The sequence below is a fragment of the Scleropages formosus genome, chromosome 1 (assembly GCF_900964775.1).
Source record: "Scleropages formosus chromosome 1, fSclFor1.1, whole genome shotgun sequence".
Taxonomy (NCBI): domain Eukaryota; kingdom Metazoa; phylum Chordata; class Actinopteri; order Osteoglossiformes; family Osteoglossidae; genus Scleropages; species Scleropages formosus.
The window spans coordinates 51,729,097-51,747,916 of record NC_041806.1 but is presented as its reverse complement, the minus strand read 5'-3'; the positions used below and the strand labels follow the sequence as shown (position 1 = coordinate 51,747,916).

Here is an 18,820-nt window from a genome sequence, read left to right as displayed (position 1 = left end):
GAGAGCGCCGAAACCAGCGGCCGCCTTCCTCCAGGGAGCCAGTTATCGCTTCAACTTTCCTCTGCGCTCAGATTGTCAGTCGGGCTCATTTCGTTCATTCGCCAACCCGCTGCACCACCATGCATTTCTATACCAATGAAAGTGATACGAGCTCAGATTGAGCTGCTGTCTCCTAATTCTACTGAGCGGTGGGATTTTTTCACCCCACGAGAGCAAGGCTGCTCCACTTTCGGATCTCCGGTAAACAGGAAATGGAATTTAAACGGTTTATTTTTCGCTTCCTGTTTGCTGGATTCCATCCCTGCGGAACTGTTTGCAGATTCACTGGAAATACTTGCTGAGCTCATTCGTACCATAATTAACACATATTTGCCACGAGGCCGTTTCCCTGAATCTCTGAGGGGAGATGCAGTCAGACCTTTGGTCAAGACGCCATACATTGTAATTAATAACTACAGACCAGTAAATAAGGGTTTATTTTATTAGCAATTAACTTGTCCGGTGTATACCGAACCATTAGAAAACCAGCTACCAATCTGATCATAATTGTTGACCATGTTTTATTTAATGTGATCTTCTTGTATATATTTCCTGCAGTTTAGTTTTCTTGACTGCTGAATATTCTGAAAAAAATATATATGTGTCTGTATATATATGTATGTATGTATATATAAATTTATAACATTTTTCAAAATTCCCGTGTAGTATTTCCAAAAACATCACCTACCTCATTTTCAATCCCAGCACGGTTTTTTTTTTTTTTTTTTTTTCCGGAAACAGTTTTCATCCATCCTGTTTGAAATGTGGACTGCTCATTACAATTCTGTACACAAAGTAATTTGGTCATATTAATAAACTGGTGTATTTTCAGCATAGAATTGAAAGTGAACCCCCTAATGAGACGCCCTAATAGCAGAACTCAATAAAATTAATCTGTTCAGATACATAACAGCATTTGTCTGCAGCTCAACTTTTGCAACACACACACACACACACACACACACACACACACTCATTTTCTACTGCTGCAACATCACAAGGGATTCAGAATTATGCTGCAACAATTATTACCTGTGAAACAAAGTAGAACTACATTGTGCCAGTTGATACACCAAGGCTGTGGTGTAATTTATTCTCTCTGTATTTGGCTTTTGCAACAGCTACTTTGCCATTTTACCATGATTTACAATTATATTGTGCTTTGTAGTTAATTTATTCTTATCTTCTTAGTTTGCAGTTGTCTGCTATGGAAAAACGATAATACCACCATGCCTACGTACGTAGTAAATACATGCATTTAGCCTGTCACTAAAATATATTATAATACAGTAAGTGCACAATATATAATCATAGTAACATAATTAAGTGTAAGACATGGTCTAAGGTGGGAAATAGTTCTCAGTGTCCTGTATAGATATCATAGAGCTGAACTGCATATTCTACAGCCCATACCTTTAAAGAGCCCCTTATTTAAAATCATAATCACAGCTCTGCAGTTTTATTCTGGTATCTTGTGTCAGAAATAAGGTGTGAAGCCTTATTAAGTGAATCTCCGGAATTGCACACATTGTGTGACTCGGGGCTACAGGAGGCCTGTCCTGCGCCTACGTTCTTTTGTCATTTTGTGTCCATACTTACAGAAGGGGATGACATTTATCAACACCTGGAAAGGCTATATGGACCTACTTGTGTAATGTAAGCTGGTTTATACTGCGGTATGTGACAAATTTACTGTGCTGTACTCACAAATCACGTGTCTGCATCCAAATCTCTCCTTCTGTTGATGCGATGCACTTTTTGCACCGTTGTCGCTTTGAAGAAAACAGTCAGTGAAATGAATCGATGTGAACGTAACTGTAAAGGGAATGTTAAAAAACACCTAGTACGCTGCAGCTAATTTTGGAGTACATGTCCTTTTCATGTCTACTTAGGTGTTGTCAGGCGGTAAAGCCGATCCCTGTGTGGTATTCCTTTCGTAAACGACTTCCAAGCGAATTACTTAAACAACACCTAATAGGGGTTTGACTCCAAGGGGGAAAAGTTAGTACGTCCGAGGAGGCTTTGTAGGGTACGAAGTGGACAATGTGGCCCAGCAAGGCCCAGGACCCCAGGGAGGTGGGCAGTGGTGGGATCAAAGGGGTCTCCATAGCAACAGGCCAAACAAAGACAACAAGCTGTAAAGGGCGACACTGTAAAGGAGGGAGGGTCCTGCGACAAGCCTGCATCTGCACACCACACAGCTTTTAGTGCTCATTAAACAGAGCGTTACTGCTCTTCCTCTCGCGTCGTTACGGAGGTAAACAAGAACTTGTGTTAATTTGTCGTCGTTCATTTCACTTTTTACATTCTCCCTGTGGACGGCGGAGGGCACCCAGTGGTCACAAAGGCTGACGATGGAAAACTGCAGAGCGATAATGACTTTAATTAATTGAAGCACAGTAACCGCAGATTAATAAATTCTAAAGGTGGAAAAACTATGCAAAAGAAATCCCTTTGGCACATACACGGAATATTCCATAACCCTGGAAATTTACCAACGCTGCTCTCTCATTTTTCCGGCCACTTGCATACCAGGCTTTCTTATTTCAGCATTAAGGATTCATCGATTTTGTCGAGCAGTTTTGTCACTTCACACACATCTGCTACTGTTCAAAATGCCACATTATTACTGATAATACATTACACAATACATTATACATACATCATACATTATAATAATGGTATATACTGTATTTATAAACCATTTAAATATAGTAGTCATATGTAGCCTATTCTATCTCCAGAACCAGGAGCATTTTTTAATTGATTTGTACAAAATACCCAGTAAATATCAACAAATTACCATGCAAAATTATTGGATTATAAAATAGGTTGCAAAATGAAATGAACAGAATTAATCAATGAGAGAGATCCATTTCATTATGTATGTACTGTATAAATATATGTGTGTGTCTATATATAAACTCTTTAAATGAGTTCCACTCCACTGCTGTTAACCCCTGAAGCCTCATAGAAAAGAGTGTAATATAAATGTATGTAAAATGTATGTAAATGTATCGGCCTACAACACCCATGATATATATTTTTTCATCATGACATCAGTCTGTTCTCGTAAGCAACGCTAAATCTTGCTAATAACAGTTTTCATTCCATGTTTCCACCATGGGTTCTGCTAAGAAAAGGGTACTTTATGAGTACTTCATAAAAATGTCCAGTATAACAGCAATTAGCGTCGAACCTTAACATTTGGACGAATTCCAAATCGCGGTTCAGTCAGTGCGCATGTGCAGAATTTATGTGCCGTCTCATTGGTTGAACTGTAGCGTCACGGGGTCAAAGGTGAAACAATTTTCAACATGGCCACTCCCGTAAATGACATGTTTTCTTTCTGCACCGAACCTTCCAAAGTTTGCAGTTATGTGGAGATTCGATCAATCGACAAAATTAAGGTGAGAGAAGACGAGGCAGACAGAACTTGTGTCATTGGTGTGTGGCGGGTAAGCTGTCCGCCAGCACCCTCCTTGATGACTAGCCGGCGCGGCTGCCGGTTCGGTTGTGCGCTGCTCTCTGCCGCGGCGTGGTCCGACACAGACAAACGGCGGGAGTCGCGCGCTGCCGCACCAGTCTCCCCGTCGGCTTCTCGTGCCTCCCGCGAGCTCCGCGTTCTGTCAAATCGCGGCTTTCGCTACGCCGGTGTCGTGAATCCGCAGGACTCACTAGCAAATCCGCGGCCAGTCAGTTTTTTTGCGCGTTTGGTGCGGCCTTTTAGTGTTTGTTTATTGTCGTTAATAATTAATAAACATTTCTCCTGTCATTCGTAGAGATTTTCATTTTGGAAAGGAGGGATAAGTCGCGCTTTATGACTCGGTTACGGGTTAACGAGAGCGCGGCTTCAGCTGCTCAGTCAGTGTGTGAGAAAACGCGCAGTGAGTGGAGTCACACACACACACACTCGGCTTTTCAAACTATAATAATATATGAAAAGTATTAATTGAACTAATTTTGAAATTGAAGGTCTCAGTGGCATAAGAGCAAGTCGATTGACTGGAACGCTCTGATTAAGTCCCAGCTTAGTTTATTATTATTCAATAATTTATTGTAAACAGAACTAGTAGTGATTAATCATGTTCAATATTTACTGGTAGACAAGCAGCAGAGAGTCCAGCTATTAATTTTTCTTCTCATGCAGTATGAAGAATCAGACGGTGGTTCAATCAATGTGTCACCAGCGACCTTGAGGATGATCAGTGCTTGTCTTGATGCTTGCACCCCGGTGCGGATCATTTTACACCTTTACTATGGTAATACCAGAAGGATGAGTCGCAGTAACTGCTGCTTTGCAGGGAAAAGGGCTGTTTGCCCGAAAAGGTATCCGCAAAGGGGAGACCATATTCGTAGAGCGGCCCGTGGTGTGCGCGCAGTTCCTGTGGAATTCCCTCTACAAGTACAGAGGTGAGTTGTGCTTCGTGGGGAAACGATACGGGGTAGAAATAAATACCACACTGACTGAAATATTTACCTGACTGATGCTTCTCTCCAGTTCACTTGCAGCGTTAAGCTATCTACACCGATTTACCCGTTTAAAGTGCTCGGTAATATTTACTGCATCCTTTCAAGGTAAGTACCTTGCTCGAGAGCACTGAGAGCAGGAGGTGGGATTCGAACCGACAACCTTCGGGTGCAAGGGCAGCAGCGCTGATAGCTTTGCTACCAGCGGCCCCTAAAATGAGTGTAAATGTCAGTGAATGAATAAATGAATGAATATAAATGAACATGCATTTGATTTTTAGACTACGTTAATTGTGCGCGCAAATGGGTTCGGCTTCTGTTGCTCAAAGCAAAAAGTGCAGCACGGTGAAGGAAATCGGCAGGTGGTTTGGTGGTTAGTGCAGCAGCCTTCCGACTTGAAGGATGTAGGTTCGAATCCCGCTTCCTGCCGTGGTTGCCTTCGTCGGGTTACTTGCTCTAAGCCGACATTCTAAAAATGGAAGTTTAAATGGGTAAATCAGCGTAAGTTGCTTTGGAGAGAAGTGTCAGCTCAATTAATAAATGTGAATGTAGGAGGAAATACTTTTTTTTTTTAAATATACCAGAGAGAAGCATTTAATATTTTAATGTGGAATCTTTGCCTTAATGTACATGTCAGCACATTTTGAATGTGGATGAGTTGTTAAAGATTTAATCCAAGCAACCGGAGAAAAGCTGGAGATGGGCTCAACTGAATGGCGACTCTAAGCTGCGTGGGTTGTTTCCCTGGTCCCACGTCCTTCCCTTCTAACCCATGTTCCCCACTCCGTGGCGCCCCCTTCTGACCAGCCTGCGACCACTGCATGCGGTCGCTGGAAACCGCGGAGGAGAACGCCAGGCGCCTCAGTGGCCTCTCTGGCCTCTCGCTGCCCTACCCAGATCAGTGCCAAGTGCGTCCTGAGCTGCACCAGTGCTGCCCACAGTGTCAGGTGGGTCACTGGACACATGCTTGTGCAGCCCGTCATGCAAAGCTTGTTGTCTAAACACACACGCAGAGTAGGTCTGTTACATACACTTCAGCCGTGTATTTCAGGAGGGTGTGGGGATACGGCATAGAAGAAGTGGGCAGGAAATGAAACCCTTTACTATGGGGGAGATATCCGAGGGGTAAAAATACACCGTGTCGTTCCACGGCCTTGTCGTGGCATCAGACTGAGATGTGGTGAAAACCGCAAGCTTCCTTGGGCAAAGACTTCCTGATCTGTGCATACATGAATAATTAAGTAATTGCTCACAGTGCTAGCTGAAGCAGGAGGCCCTCATTGTTGGATCTCCACGAAGGTGATGACGCTGTCCTGGTAAATTACGTTGGTCTCCAGTTTGGCTTATGGCCTGACTTACCGCCCCCTTTCTCAAGGTGATGTACTGTAGTGCCGAGTGCCGGCAAGCCGCTCTGGACCAGTACCATCGAGTTTTGTGCCTGGGTCCTTCCCGAGATGACCTGGAGCACCCCATCAATAAACTGCAGGAAGCATGGAGGTGGGTGTGGTAATGTGGAGCAAATGACATCATCAGAGGTGGAAATATTACTCTGCTGTTACTGTTAGTCCTGTCAGCTCCAGGAAAATAGAGTAGGGTAGCGAGGTTAAATGTTATTTTTGGTACCTCAAGGGTAGTGTAGCAGTTAAGGCTGTTCCAGTTGCACTCATGCTGCAGTACCGTGGAGTGCGCTGAGCACCCTATATAACAAATGTAATGTGCTTAAGTGGTACTTAAAATCAAATTAGAAATCTAATGAGAGGAATGGCAGTTCCATTGAGCCCTGCTGCTAGCTGGGTGTGCCTAATAAAGTGGGCAGAATGTAATAATTGTAAGTACATATAATATGTAAAAATATATTATTTACTGTATAACTAATATTGTTTAAAATTCTATTAAGCATGGTTGTCAGTGGTACAAATGTTATACAGTCTCAGTTGAGAAATAAAAATTACAGATTGTTCCAGTTGTGGGTGTATTATTGCATTATTGGTGGAAAAATGCTACTGTACTGAATAATAAGCCCGGTGTCTGGAAAAATGGTTTGTATTTTTACATCGATAGCTGTTGTATCGCTGTTCTGCGGAAGTGGGTGTAGATCAGAGGACTTCTTGTGTCCAACTTGCACCCGCTCTTTGCCTTTCAGGAACATGCATTACCCCCCAGAGACGTCCAGCATCATGCTGATGGCCAGGATGGTGGCCAGTGTGAAACAGGTGCCCCATCAAGCCGCCCTCCCCACTCATCCAGTTCATTTCATCCACGTTTCACAGTTTTCCATCTACAATATGCTCCTCACTCCATTCCCTCCTTGTTCCTTCACACATCTGTCTCGTTCATGTTGTCTCTCCTCTCCTTCCTTCGTGCTCGGTGGTGTGTGCAGGTTTTGGGAACATGTAGAGTGGATGCAACACTTAACTCTGTGTTGAATTCCAGGTCAGGAACTTTCCACTCGTTCGGATGTTTTGTCTCTTTCATCGAAGTGGTCAGTGATCTCTTTTGTCACGGGTCTTTATCTCGTTTTCTCTGTAGGCGAGAGACAGGAGCCACTGGCTGAATCTCTTCTCTCACTTCTGCAGCCGCACGGCCAACGAACAGGAGGAAATGGCGCACAAGCTGCTGGGGGAGAAGTTCCAGGTGAGCTTGTGCTGGTGGGGTCGGGTTTGTGCCATATCTCAGCCCTCGTAGTCACACTCTGCAGTGTGAAAACAGCTAAAATCCTAACAGGGATCAGATCTGGCAATCCAGGACGTATTGTATGAACCAGTCCCTCCCCTAAAGGGGTTAATTTGTTGCATGAAATCACAGTTATTCAAATTTCCCTTATCTGGGGACATCATTTTACCCTCAGTTCTCATACGGAAAAAAATTATCAGTAAATATTTCACCTAACTGGTTTATTATGTGTAACAATGATACACCGACATATTTTGTAATATCAAGTTTTTTATTGTCATAAGTACAGGTTCTGTGTACAAGTATCATGAAATTCTTCTTAAATACTTTTCCACAGACTATGAACAAAACCAACAGAAATACTGCATAAAATAACAATGATAATAATTAATGCTAATTAACAATAAATAATGGTAACAATAATAACAGAAGGCAGCCAGAGAACTCAGAACATGAGAATGCTTAAAGTGACAGTGATGATGTATGATATTGCGCATACACACACACAGTCTGAAACTGCTTGTCCTGAGCGGGGTCGTGGCAAACCAGAGCCTAACCCAGCAATGCAGGGCGCAGGGCTGGGAGGGGAGGGGGGCAGGGGCACGGGGGCACACCCAGGACGTGATGCCAGTCCGTTGCAAGGCACCCCAAGCGGGACTCGAACCCCAGGCCCGCCAGAGAGCTCGACCAGGCCAAACCCGCTTCGCCATCCCCTCCTTTGATACATATCACTTATTATCAAAATGATTTCAATGGGTTCTGTGAATTGTGCACAATGGTGAATAATTCTTGTACTGTCAGTGTCACCTTCGGGCTCTGACTCCTAAACCACAAGAGAAACGCTTACAGTAGATGTAAGGGTGTTCATGTTCTACAAGCTCTCTGTACGATTTATATAATAGTAAATATTCAGATGGTTATACACTTATCTAGAAAAGTTAGTGTTGAAATTGCAGTTTCAATTTTGTGTTAGATTTACTGTAATCGATGCTGTGATTGTTGGAGAAGGCAGTGAATAAAATAGTCACAAACGTTGTTAAAAAAAAAAAAAAAAAAAAATTACTGTGTTGCCTGAGGGGGAAAATGCCTTTGTACTGAATAAGGAGCCCGTTGTAAGGAAAAACTGTAAATATTTCCAGAAGAACGTACAGGGGACTCTTCCTTGTACGGGACCCTGTTATATGGGCAGCTGGTAGCCTAGCGGTTAGAGTTGCTGCCTTTGGACCCGAAGGTTGCAGTTCTGAATCCACCTCTGGCTCTTGTACCATTAAGAAAGATACTTGCCATAAGTTACTCCAGTAAAATGACCCCACCGTATAAGTGGGTAAATAACTGTAATGCCTTAAGTCGCTTTGGCGAAAAGGTTCAGCCAAATGTATAAATGTAAATACGAGGGAAGGGTGTAACTGGTTACCGAGATTTCTCTCGTTGCCAAACGTCCTGGGTTCGACTTTGCTTTTGTCTGCCCCCGGAACTTGTTTGGTGCTTTGCTCTGGCCTTTCACCCCGTATCGACTTGAACCCTTTGTTGTGGCCCTGCAGGGGCAGTTGGCGTTGTTGCGGAGCCTGTTCAGCTCGGCGCTCTACGACGACCATCTCAGCCAGGTGAGCGAGAGCCTCTGCACACTGACAGCCCTGTACAGTGGAGCTCAGACGTGCTTTTGTCTCAACTTAATCGAATAATTTCAGCTGCCTACTCATCACTGTTATTCTCCTTCATGTTATTGTCTCATGACAGTATTTTAATATTCATCATCCCCCGTTTTTGATTATTTTTAAAAACATTGTGCTCCTAAAGGAGAGTAAGGACCCATCCCTGGTGTTTTGGGGGAAGTCGTGACTCTTGCTATCGGCGCTCAATCGTACAGAACAGGTGTTCACGAGTACCCTCCTCTTCCTAGACACTTAGTGATAACTTTTCCAAGTACCATTTCATCAGTCGAACCCTGAACCTGAGCAGGGTGGAGAGGCCTCTGAAACGCTCGGAAAGTGTTCCGTTGCGGATGTAATAAGGATAATGATGGAAAATCAGCCGTTCTTCGTTGATTCTGTGGGTACTGCCGATGAACCAGTGGAGCGCTCACTTTGTTGCCAGTTTCCCCAAACGTCCATATGAACGCAGATCATTCCGAAGAGAGGAGTTAAACCCTCTTTGTTTGGTCCTGGGAAGCATCCTTTGAAAGTCAGCTTCCACGGAGACGTTGTTTCGGAGGCGGACCTAAGGACAGTGGCATCGCGTTTATACGCACGCGCTAGGGGTTGCAGGACTTGATTTTTTAAAGTCGACAGTTATGTGATGAAAGTCGATTCGACGTGGACTAATCGCTGATGACATCATGAATAAAAACATATGAGAAGGGAATGCTTTGCAACAACTGACAATCTGTATTCTCAAAGTGAATGCATATGCTGACAAGACATCTCATACCTAGGCTATATATTTTTTCGTTTTAAAAATGAAAAACAAATTATGAATTAACTATGTTTCAAAACCATTTTTTGCTCAAAATTTAAAATATGCCTCATTTGTAGTTTCTTGCCATCCTGTTTTTTGACTTAGCGTTGTTTCGTTTTGCAGTTTTCTTGAACAACCTGCATGTGAACTAATGGAAACGGCGCATAATCCATCAGTGGGTTCATCGAACATGCTGCCTTCGCTCAGAGTTGTTGATCATAAGTTAATATGAATCACTATGTGCTGTTCAAAAGCAGCAAGAGGGTGTCCTCTTCTTACAATGTTTGGCCTCGCACAAAATCTTCCGACACTCATTGTAGAACAGCCCTGTGAAGCACCATGTTGTAATAGATTGTCTGCGATCTCAGAATATGTTGCTCTAGGTTCTATCATTATTTATCATTTGCACAAATGGCTCCAGAGTGGACATTTTTTCCGAAGAAAAGACCACCAATGAAGCTCACTTTTACGTCCAGGTTAGGCTACTTGTTAGACGTTTTTTTTTTTTTTTTTTACCAGTTGCTTTTCTCCAAAACGACTTCCAATGATCTCTACCCTATTCACCATGGTAACTTACACTGCTAGATACAGTACTTACACTGAGTCACTCATCCATACATCAGTGGAACACACACACTCTCTCTGTCACTCACACACTACGGGGGAACCTGAACAGCATGTCTTTGGCGTGTGGGAGGAAACCCCCGCAGACACAGGGCAAACATGCAAAGTCCACACAGGCCCACTTTCACACACATTTGCACACCTGCTTTGGTGTTTTTTCAGAGTACCAATTTAAGTATGCTATATTTCCAGCTGGAAAAAATTTAATTACATCCGGTCCCCTGCTTGATCGAAACGGACCGAATCCACATCGGAAGCGCAGTATTTTGTTGTGTATATTTAATATTTAAGATGTGTTTCATTTGCAGTGGTTCAGTCCAGACGGATTCCGATCTCTCTTCGCTCTGGTGGGGACCAACGGACAGGGCATCGGCACCAGGTACGTCTCAGAAGTGCGCCCCAAGTGAATATCCTTTCTCCGCCGGAGCTGCGCCCCTGTTGACACGTTCACGTTTTCCTTCGCAGCTCCCTCAGTCAGTGGGTCCACGCCTGCGATGCACTGGAGCTGCCCGGCCAGCAGAGGGAGCAGCTGGACGCTTTCATTGACCAGCTGTACAAGGACATCGAGAAAGGTCACATATGCAAATAAGACATGCATATTCATCAAGAGGCATCTAGGGCGCTATCGCTTTTTTTTTTTTGTGCACGTGGACGGTTGTGTGAATTCACTCCCTCACGCACACGTTCCATCCTGCTGCGATCCTCCTCTCTCACACTCCACCAGCCATACTTCTCACACACTGGACAGTGTAAAATTGCACACAGGCCCTGCGTCACACACCCCTAGTCTTCCTTGTTTCATCTCGGTGATTAAAGTGTGCGTTCGCAGTTGAGTGCTCTATCAAGGCTTAGGATTCGGAAAATGTTTATTTAGCGCTCTAGTTATCAGTCAAGTTAAACACAGAGAAGCATTTTGGAGGCTTCTGGTTATGTAATTTGACTATTTCTGCATTATTTATAGAAGCCTGAGGTTATTCCTGGACTATCCCGCCCCCACACGTCGGCAGAGCTCTTCCTTTATTTATGCATCGCGTGGCTAATACGGTGAAATATTAAAGAGGAGTTCCTCCCAAAAACATTACACTGATTTTGATCATCACTCTGCGTTTCCAACGTGTTGGAAATATGGTGTATTAATTGCACGTATCAAGCAGCACTTTGTTTAAAAAAAAAAAAAATGGCAGCAACATTTGACATTAAAACATTTTTTAATTTATTTTAAATGTCGAGAGTCTGTAGAATTTGCGCTCTCTGTAAATGGTTTCTAATGTCTGTTTCACTGTCTGCCTAACATTTCTGCCTTTTATGAGTCGGTATTTACAGGGCATGTCCTGAGGGCTATTAAGGTACTGACTGTGAGAACCACACCGAGAATTAAAATAAAATATTTATTGCTCATGATATACTAGGCAGAGATTTATATGACAGTAAAATCTGAGAAACCACATAAGGAGTGTTTGAATTCTGTATGATTTTTAGTTCCCGTTGTTTACTTGTGATGTCTTTGCCTGTTATATCGTCTCCAGAGTTGTGCGTGGAAAGGCAGCAGGTGGCGTAGTGGTTAGGGCTGCTGCCTTTGGACTCAAAGCATCCAGGTTTAAATCCCACCTCCTGCTCTAGTACCCTTAGCAAGGTACTCGCTCCAAAAATTCTCCAGTAAAACCTTCCAGCCTGACTAAATAGGTGAACAAGCATAAGTTACATTAGAGCAGCTGAATGGAAAAAAAAAATGTGATTCTAACAATTTTCTTTTAAAACTCGATTCACCTGCTGGGCTGCAGATGGGCTGTGACCATTAGATGTGCCCCAGTGCTCATTAGTGGTCAGCCTTCAACTGTTGCCCTGCTCCAGTGTGCCTTGAATACAGTGATGATGATGGTTGTTGTTTTTTCCTGCCTCAGAGACGGGGGACTTCCTGAATTGTGAGGGCTCCGGTCTCTTCCTCCTCCAGAGTTCCTGTGAGTATGGAGGCGTACAGCTCCGGTCCACAAAAGCGTGGTCGGGGATGCGCTCTCACGAAATCGCGTGCCGATGTTTGTCTTTATTGATATTTCAATGGTCCGATGTGGTTCTCCTGCGGTCATGTGTTTTTTTTTTTTTTTTTTTTTTCTTCTCTCGTTGGCCTTTGCGACGTGTGTTCAGGCAACCACAGCTGTGTTCCCAACGCCGAGGCTTCCTTTCCTGAGAACAACTTCCTGCTCCATCTCACGGCACTCTCTGACATCAGCCCTGGCGAGGTAAAAACAGGCCTTCTGCGTTTGCCACGGAAGCAGCCGACACTGTGTGCGTGTGCCCGTTGATGTAGTCCTTCTTTCCTTTCCCCTGTAGTTACATGTGCAATATTTATAATAGATCCAGGATTAATGTTAAGACTATGACCCAACTTGGTCCTTTTTCCAAGTAGGGAAATGGCTGTTTTTACCACCACCCCAAAGAGATCAATTTAATGGATGTTTTGAGTTTTTAAAGGTTCAGATGTTTTAAGTAAAGTCTAACGATGAGGGTTCTGTTCCAACAACTCCATCCCAAAGTTGACTTAGCTGATAGTTGTAAATCCCCTCAAACAGAGTTATGTAAATCGTAAGGATATATAAACAGTAAGTATGAATATTTTGTCCTGATTCAGTTATCAATTTACATTTACTTTATTAATTTAGTGGGCGCTTTTCTCCGATGTAATTTACAGTGTTACGCTACTTATGATTATTTACCCATTTTTATTTAGTAGCCAGAGATTTAGTGTAAATCCTCAAGCTTATGTTACTATTGGGAAAATGTAAAACAAGGTAGCTAATCTAGGAAAGATACTTTGCTAGTGTTTTGAACGCTGATGGAGCTAGTTAATGGGATGAGAAGGGATGGGGTGTGCTCACTGACATACGGTTGCTCTGGTGCTGTGTCTCCTGCCCAGGAGATCTGCATTAGCTACCTGGACTGCTGTCAGCGGGACCGCAGTCGGCACAGTCGTCTCAAAATCCTAAGGTACGCTCTCCAGCAATGCGCACCAGCTTATTAAAGCTCTTGACAATTCAGGTTTTGCAAAATAATGTGAATGAAGTTGGGTGAAGCTGGACATTTAAATTTGAATATGGGTTTAGTTGCTGTCTGACTCTAGCACACCTCCTCAGCTTTCACCAGACTGGTGTGCTGCATGTTTTATTTACTAATTTCTGTTTATTTAGAAATCATATAGAATTATAATTTTCATATATATTATTACATATTCTATTTGCAACCTATGTTTGAAATTATAACATTAAATACAAAATTAAGATTTTATAAATTTTATATGAAATTATTTCATATAATTTAGAAAATATTGATTTTTAAAAAATAAATTTGTATTTTATAGTAGCTCTATGTGTGTGTGTATGTGTGTATATATAAAAATGCACAAGCACATAAGTCAAAGTATCCGCAATAATGTTTTAGCTTATAAATATGTTATGGATACTTTTTGACTTGCACACCTGTGTGTGTAAATGAATAAATGTGACATGCAGTTATAGATCTTAAGTGTGAGGACACTACTACTTCGACGATGATTAATTCCGCAGTCAAGAGTGTTCAGTGAGCTATGACTGTTGCGTTTCTCAAATCTCATTCTCTACTAGACAATAGAGAATTTTGATGCATGTCATCGTTATCCGGAGGAGAATTCCTCCTCCTTGCTGTGGCCTCTGAGGACACTTTACCGCCTGCACGCTGCTCGTGCAATGGAGTCTCGTACCCTCCTCTGCAGGGAGAACTACCTGTTTGTCTGCTCGTGCCCGAAGTGCATCTCGCAAGCTGATGAGCTGGACGTGACCTCGGAGGAAGAGGATGATGAAGGTGAGGGCGAAGCGGAGGGAGATGAGCTGGAGGACGAGATGACCGATGTGTAACGGAACGGGACCCTGTCCTCTACTGAGCCCCCCACTGCTGCTGGGATGCCACCTGGGCTTCCATCCTTCCCCACCACAGGGGGTACTACCCCTCAATCCCGGTAGTATCTCATCAGAACCTGTCTACAGTACCCATCCCTGCTCCCCCCCAGGGGCCATCCACCACACACGGTTACCTAGTGCAGCAGAGCTCGTCTTTGCTCCAGGCCAGCATGTGTATGTGCACTGGTGTCTCCTGATCTCTCCCACCCATTTCAGAGCACAGGTGCTTTAATTGTCCTCAGGATATAATTCCTCTTTCCCAGTATAGCTTGGCCTCCTCTGGTGAAAATTTTGTTTCCTTATCCAGTTAATATCCTCCATTTCCTGTTAACTTTGTGCTGCTCCTCTCCTACGACGCTCTGCGACCCCTAACGTGCTGCTCGGTGTCCACATCGCCCGCTTCCTTCTCCTCTCTTCGGCTTCCTTTATTCTCACACGGGCTTCTCCAGTGCTGAATCACACGTGGACCCAGAACAAGGACACAGCATGCAGCCTCGCAGTAGGAGAGCTGTACCGTAGTAAAATAGCACTAATGCTTTGGCACTGCTAGAACAGCACCGCTCAGCACCCATCGCCCTCTGGAATGCAGCTGTTCCAAAGTGCCGAGCTGCCCTTCTAAAGGCATGTTCTACTTTGGCCTGGGAAAAACATCTCAAGACTTGTCTGCAAATAAAGACATTTTCAACTAGCATTTCAAGGTGAGCTCACATTTTTACTTTTATCCAAATGATATTTTTATTACGCTACAGGCGAAGATTATCAGAAAAGTTCTTTATTTACACTGGGGGGATCATTGACTGTATCAAAGCCCACTTTACAGTGAAGCAATGCATAGAAACTTTTGACATAACAGCTCTAGGCTTCTGTCTGTTATATTCAAGCTTATGCAAATTCTATGAAGCTAAAAGAACTGCAGAAGTGGCTGAGTAAAGCAAGTTCTTGGTTGATGTCTTATGAGAGATAAAGAGCTGTCACTGAGCTACAGGCAGCTCACCCTGACTCAGCTTTGGAGACATGACTGTTCCTTTATGTAACATGAGCACATGTTGTTTATACACGGCAGTAGCGCACTCTTGGCGTTCCTGGAAGAAACAAACGGAGTAGCACTAGGTGGCGCTGTGGCCGAGGAAAGGTGTTCATATTCTGTCAACAGTCACTGCAGCACTTTTGGGTTCTTAGAGAAGGTTTTGGGCTCTGCAGTAATTACACTGTTACACTTCCACATACATTGCTGGTAGCAACTTCTGAAATAAGTACAGTATCCTTGGGATACTTTCCAGTGTAAAACCTCTTTCATAAAGGTTTGTGATCAAAGAAGTGTGGCCTGTTATTTATTTAACTAACCAACCGTTTCCAAAATTAAATGCAGGAACATCGGGTTCTGTTAATCTGTAAATTGTATTTTTCATACAAGTACACAGTCCTTTGATAAGGTCATTCAGCCCTTTTCTTGCATCCATTTGAAGGCAGTAATATTCCATGGATCCGTTCTCCGATTGGTTCGATCTTGGGGCAAAACTGCTAATTGAGAGCAATAGTACTACAGCTAACAGCATTAATTTGTACAAAAGTTTGACATTAACAGGTTTAAACCTTAGCCAAAGTGCATTTTACCCTGTAAATGGCTTAATCCTTGCAAATTTGACCGACCATCTAGAGCAGTTTCTTTTTTTACTCCTCCAATGTATGAATAATTTACCACTGTGAAAATAAAGTTCCTTTTTTTTTTTTTTTTTTTTTTTTTTTTAAATTTCGTAAACCTAAATTTATTCTTACACCTCAGTCTTACCTTGAAGTTGATCTGGTCTGATGACCTGGTGGAAAATGTAGAGCTTTGTTTGCAGTGCTGTTTTCATTGCAGAGTTTATGTTGTATAAATCTAATTGACTGAAGGTAAGGGATGCTGCGTGCTGATAGGCTAGAGTGAGTTTGCGTAGCCTGGTGCGAGACGCACTAAGTTGTTCCTGCCCTCAGGAAACTCCAGGACCACATGGGGCAGCTGGGTCTACAGGACACTAAGATGACGTAAGACGCTAAATGACGTTAGTGAAATCAATCGATTGCAACGGAGGGCAAACGTGCTGGAAGGATGTTAGCTGGGGGTCCACTGTATATTCGGGATCAACTCTTTGAAAGTCCTGACTGTAGAGTGAACAGTTCACTTCTGTGCCCTAATTTCCAGCTGCTGCCTCTTGAAAATCATGAAGACGTTGCGACCCAACTTAGTGATAAGTTTGTATATTAAGCTACCTGCTGCCCTAAGCTTTGCACTGTCCCTCATCAATTGAAAGTATATTCCATTTGTTACAAAATATTCGCTTTAAAGATAAAATTATTGCCTTATAACAATGAGGCTGGTCCTAATTTAAAAAGAAATTTAAGACACATAATGCTTAAATTACCACAATGTTTTTAGGGCTTGAAAAATGTAAATGTCTTTTAACCTCCTCATATCCAATATATCTGTAGGGTGTAGGGGTAGCAAACAGGGCAGCTGGTAGCGTAGTGGGTAGAGTGACTGCCTTTGGACCCAAAGGTTGCAGATTTGAGTCTCACCTCTGGCTGTAGTACCCTTGAGCGAGGTACTTACCCTGAATGGCTCCGGTAAGATTACCTAGCCCTATAAAGGGGTAAATAATTGTAACCTTAATATTGTAAGTTGCTTCGGAGAAAAGCGTCAGCTAAATGAATACTGTGAATGTAAAAGCAAAAAATATATTTTTTTAAAATAATTAGGTATAATTCAAGCACGGAATTGATCAGTCATCAAGGATTCCTACCTCTATCACTCACAATTTTCTGTAGGGATGAAATAATTTGCAAAAAGAGGTTCCATATCAAAGACAATCCAAGGCCAAAACTGTCCATTGTGATATTTTATTATTGTAGCATCCTTCTCTAAATCCCTTTCTCTAAAGGAATGAAGAGTAGATTTAAAATGGGGTTCGAAGAAAAATGTTTTCCGTCTCAAGTGTATCCTTTAGAAGAATGATCGGAGAGATTTCCTAAATTGAAGTAATTGTGAGCAAAGAGTCATTCTGCGAAGAGATGAAACGCGACATTGAAAGGCAGTGTGGAAAAAAGGCAGTAATGGAGGGGGACCGTTACTGCAAACGGACAGTGCAGCTGCTGAGCTGTGACCGCTGCGACGTACAGCTGGCTTTAAAAATAATCTGGAGTCACTGATTTATGAGTATTTATGCGATTTCCAGTTTTAATAGCCAATACACTCTTGCTGGAGAATTGCCAGGCAGATTAACACAACCCTGTCTGGAAACTTGGAAGGACTAATGTCTGTGTACAGTGCCTTGCAAAAGTGTTCATCCCCCTTTGCCTACAAATTTTGTAAAGAAAATATAACTGAAACGTTCCGTTTAAGTATTCAAACCCCTGAGCTCAGGAAACTCCCAAGTTTACACGGGTATTAAAAAAAAAAAAAATTACTTTGCAACAAGGACACAATTGTCTCTTAACAGAACATAATTGGTCTTTACCTGTGAGCCATTAAAGTCAAGACCATATTTTCAAGAATAAAGAATAAAAAAAAAAAAAAAAAATTTGGTGAAAGGATCATTGTTTGGATCAAATGCCTTCATCAGCTTCAGAAGTACACCATGGAGCAGGAAAAACTAAAAATAGTTTGTTCATTTGTTCTTTTGGTCAAGTCTCATATCCTGTCCCATCAGGCCTCTGCCATGTCATTTGTCCACATTTCGTCAGGAGCGTGCAAGTGGGGTCGGGTCAATGAGGCGAAGAGGCACCTGGTGTCCTCTCCTCTCTTCTCCTCGGTGCCTGAAGCTTGCGAAGGAGACAAGAAGCGAGATTGGATGGAAGAAGTCGAAGCTTTTGGTGGAACGTGTCTTGTTGCAGAGCGTTTGGGTCATCGTCTTGACGTCTTTGTGGGTAACGGAACGTTACCGTCATTTTGAATCATCTTCCGGCTGCTGACAGAATGGGAGGAGTGACTCCTAGTGAAAATGATGAGGAGTACACCATGGTACCAAGGGTGAGAATGTACCTGCCGCCAGGAAGTGGGTTTTTACTGGATGCCCTATTGACAATGATTTTGATTTAGGGTGATGAGGTGAACAAAAAAAAAATACGATTATGGGTAATAACTCTCGAGGTTTCTGTTTGTGAACTTCAGTCAGAAATCACTTCAACGTCAACATCATCAAAATCTATGAAAATATACAAAAGTTTTAATTCAAATTTTGTAGCTGAACATCCCAGGGAGATTTCCGCCTGTGTTGTGTCGCTCAGGTAACTTGCGTAAATCAAAACGAGATCAAATATTTATTTTTCCACCATGTTTTACCTGGAAATTACTAAGGAATTCAGTCAAGGGTTTAGGGAGTTTTTTGCACCGTAGCAGGGAATCATATTGAAATATTGTCATCGTACCGCCCGGCGAATCACATGCTGTACAGTGCGATGTGTACCAGCAGGGCTGTCGGTGGCACCGAGGCGTAGCGGCCAAATAGTGGAGCTGGTGACCTTACGGAGGCTGTTGACATTTTACTGTGTTTGTGGGTTGGCTTTGTAGAGAACGGGGTTGGTGTGTGTCTTCCACCTCCTGGGCACATGCATCATATCAGAGGCTGTTTTTTTTTTTTTTTATTATTAATTAACAA

The 18,820-nt window shown here is 42.8% G+C and overlaps 1 protein-coding gene across 2 annotated transcripts; it reads left to right on the top strand.

Annotated features, from left to right (window-relative positions):
- The first annotated feature begins 3,351 nt into the window (after window positions 1-3,351).
- On the top strand, window positions 3,352-15,832 carry smyd5 (SMYD family member 5). Of its 2 annotated transcripts, none has more exons than XM_018728812.1 (13): window positions 3,352-3,449; window positions 4,344-4,452; window positions 5,317-5,456; window positions 5,885-6,006; window positions 6,653-6,722; window positions 7,039-7,143; window positions 8,724-8,786; window positions 10,569-10,639; window positions 10,726-10,832; window positions 12,162-12,218; window positions 12,403-12,497; window positions 13,172-13,242; window positions 14,003-15,832. In XM_018728812.1, exons 1-13 carry the CDS (start codon window positions 3,357-3,359, stop codon window positions 14,142-14,144), a joined length of 1,245 nt encoding a protein of 414 aa, XP_018584328.1. In that variant the 5' UTR covers window positions 3,352-3,356; the 3' UTR covers window positions 14,145-15,832. The 2 variants fall into 2 exon arrangements, with proteins under 2 accessions (XP_018584328.1, XP_018584336.1); XM_018728820.2 differs by lacking the exon at window positions 3,352-3,449 and adding an exon at window positions 4,541-4,617 and having other exon boundaries at window positions 4,383-4,452.
- Window positions 15,833-18,820: the final 2,988 nt, after the last annotated feature.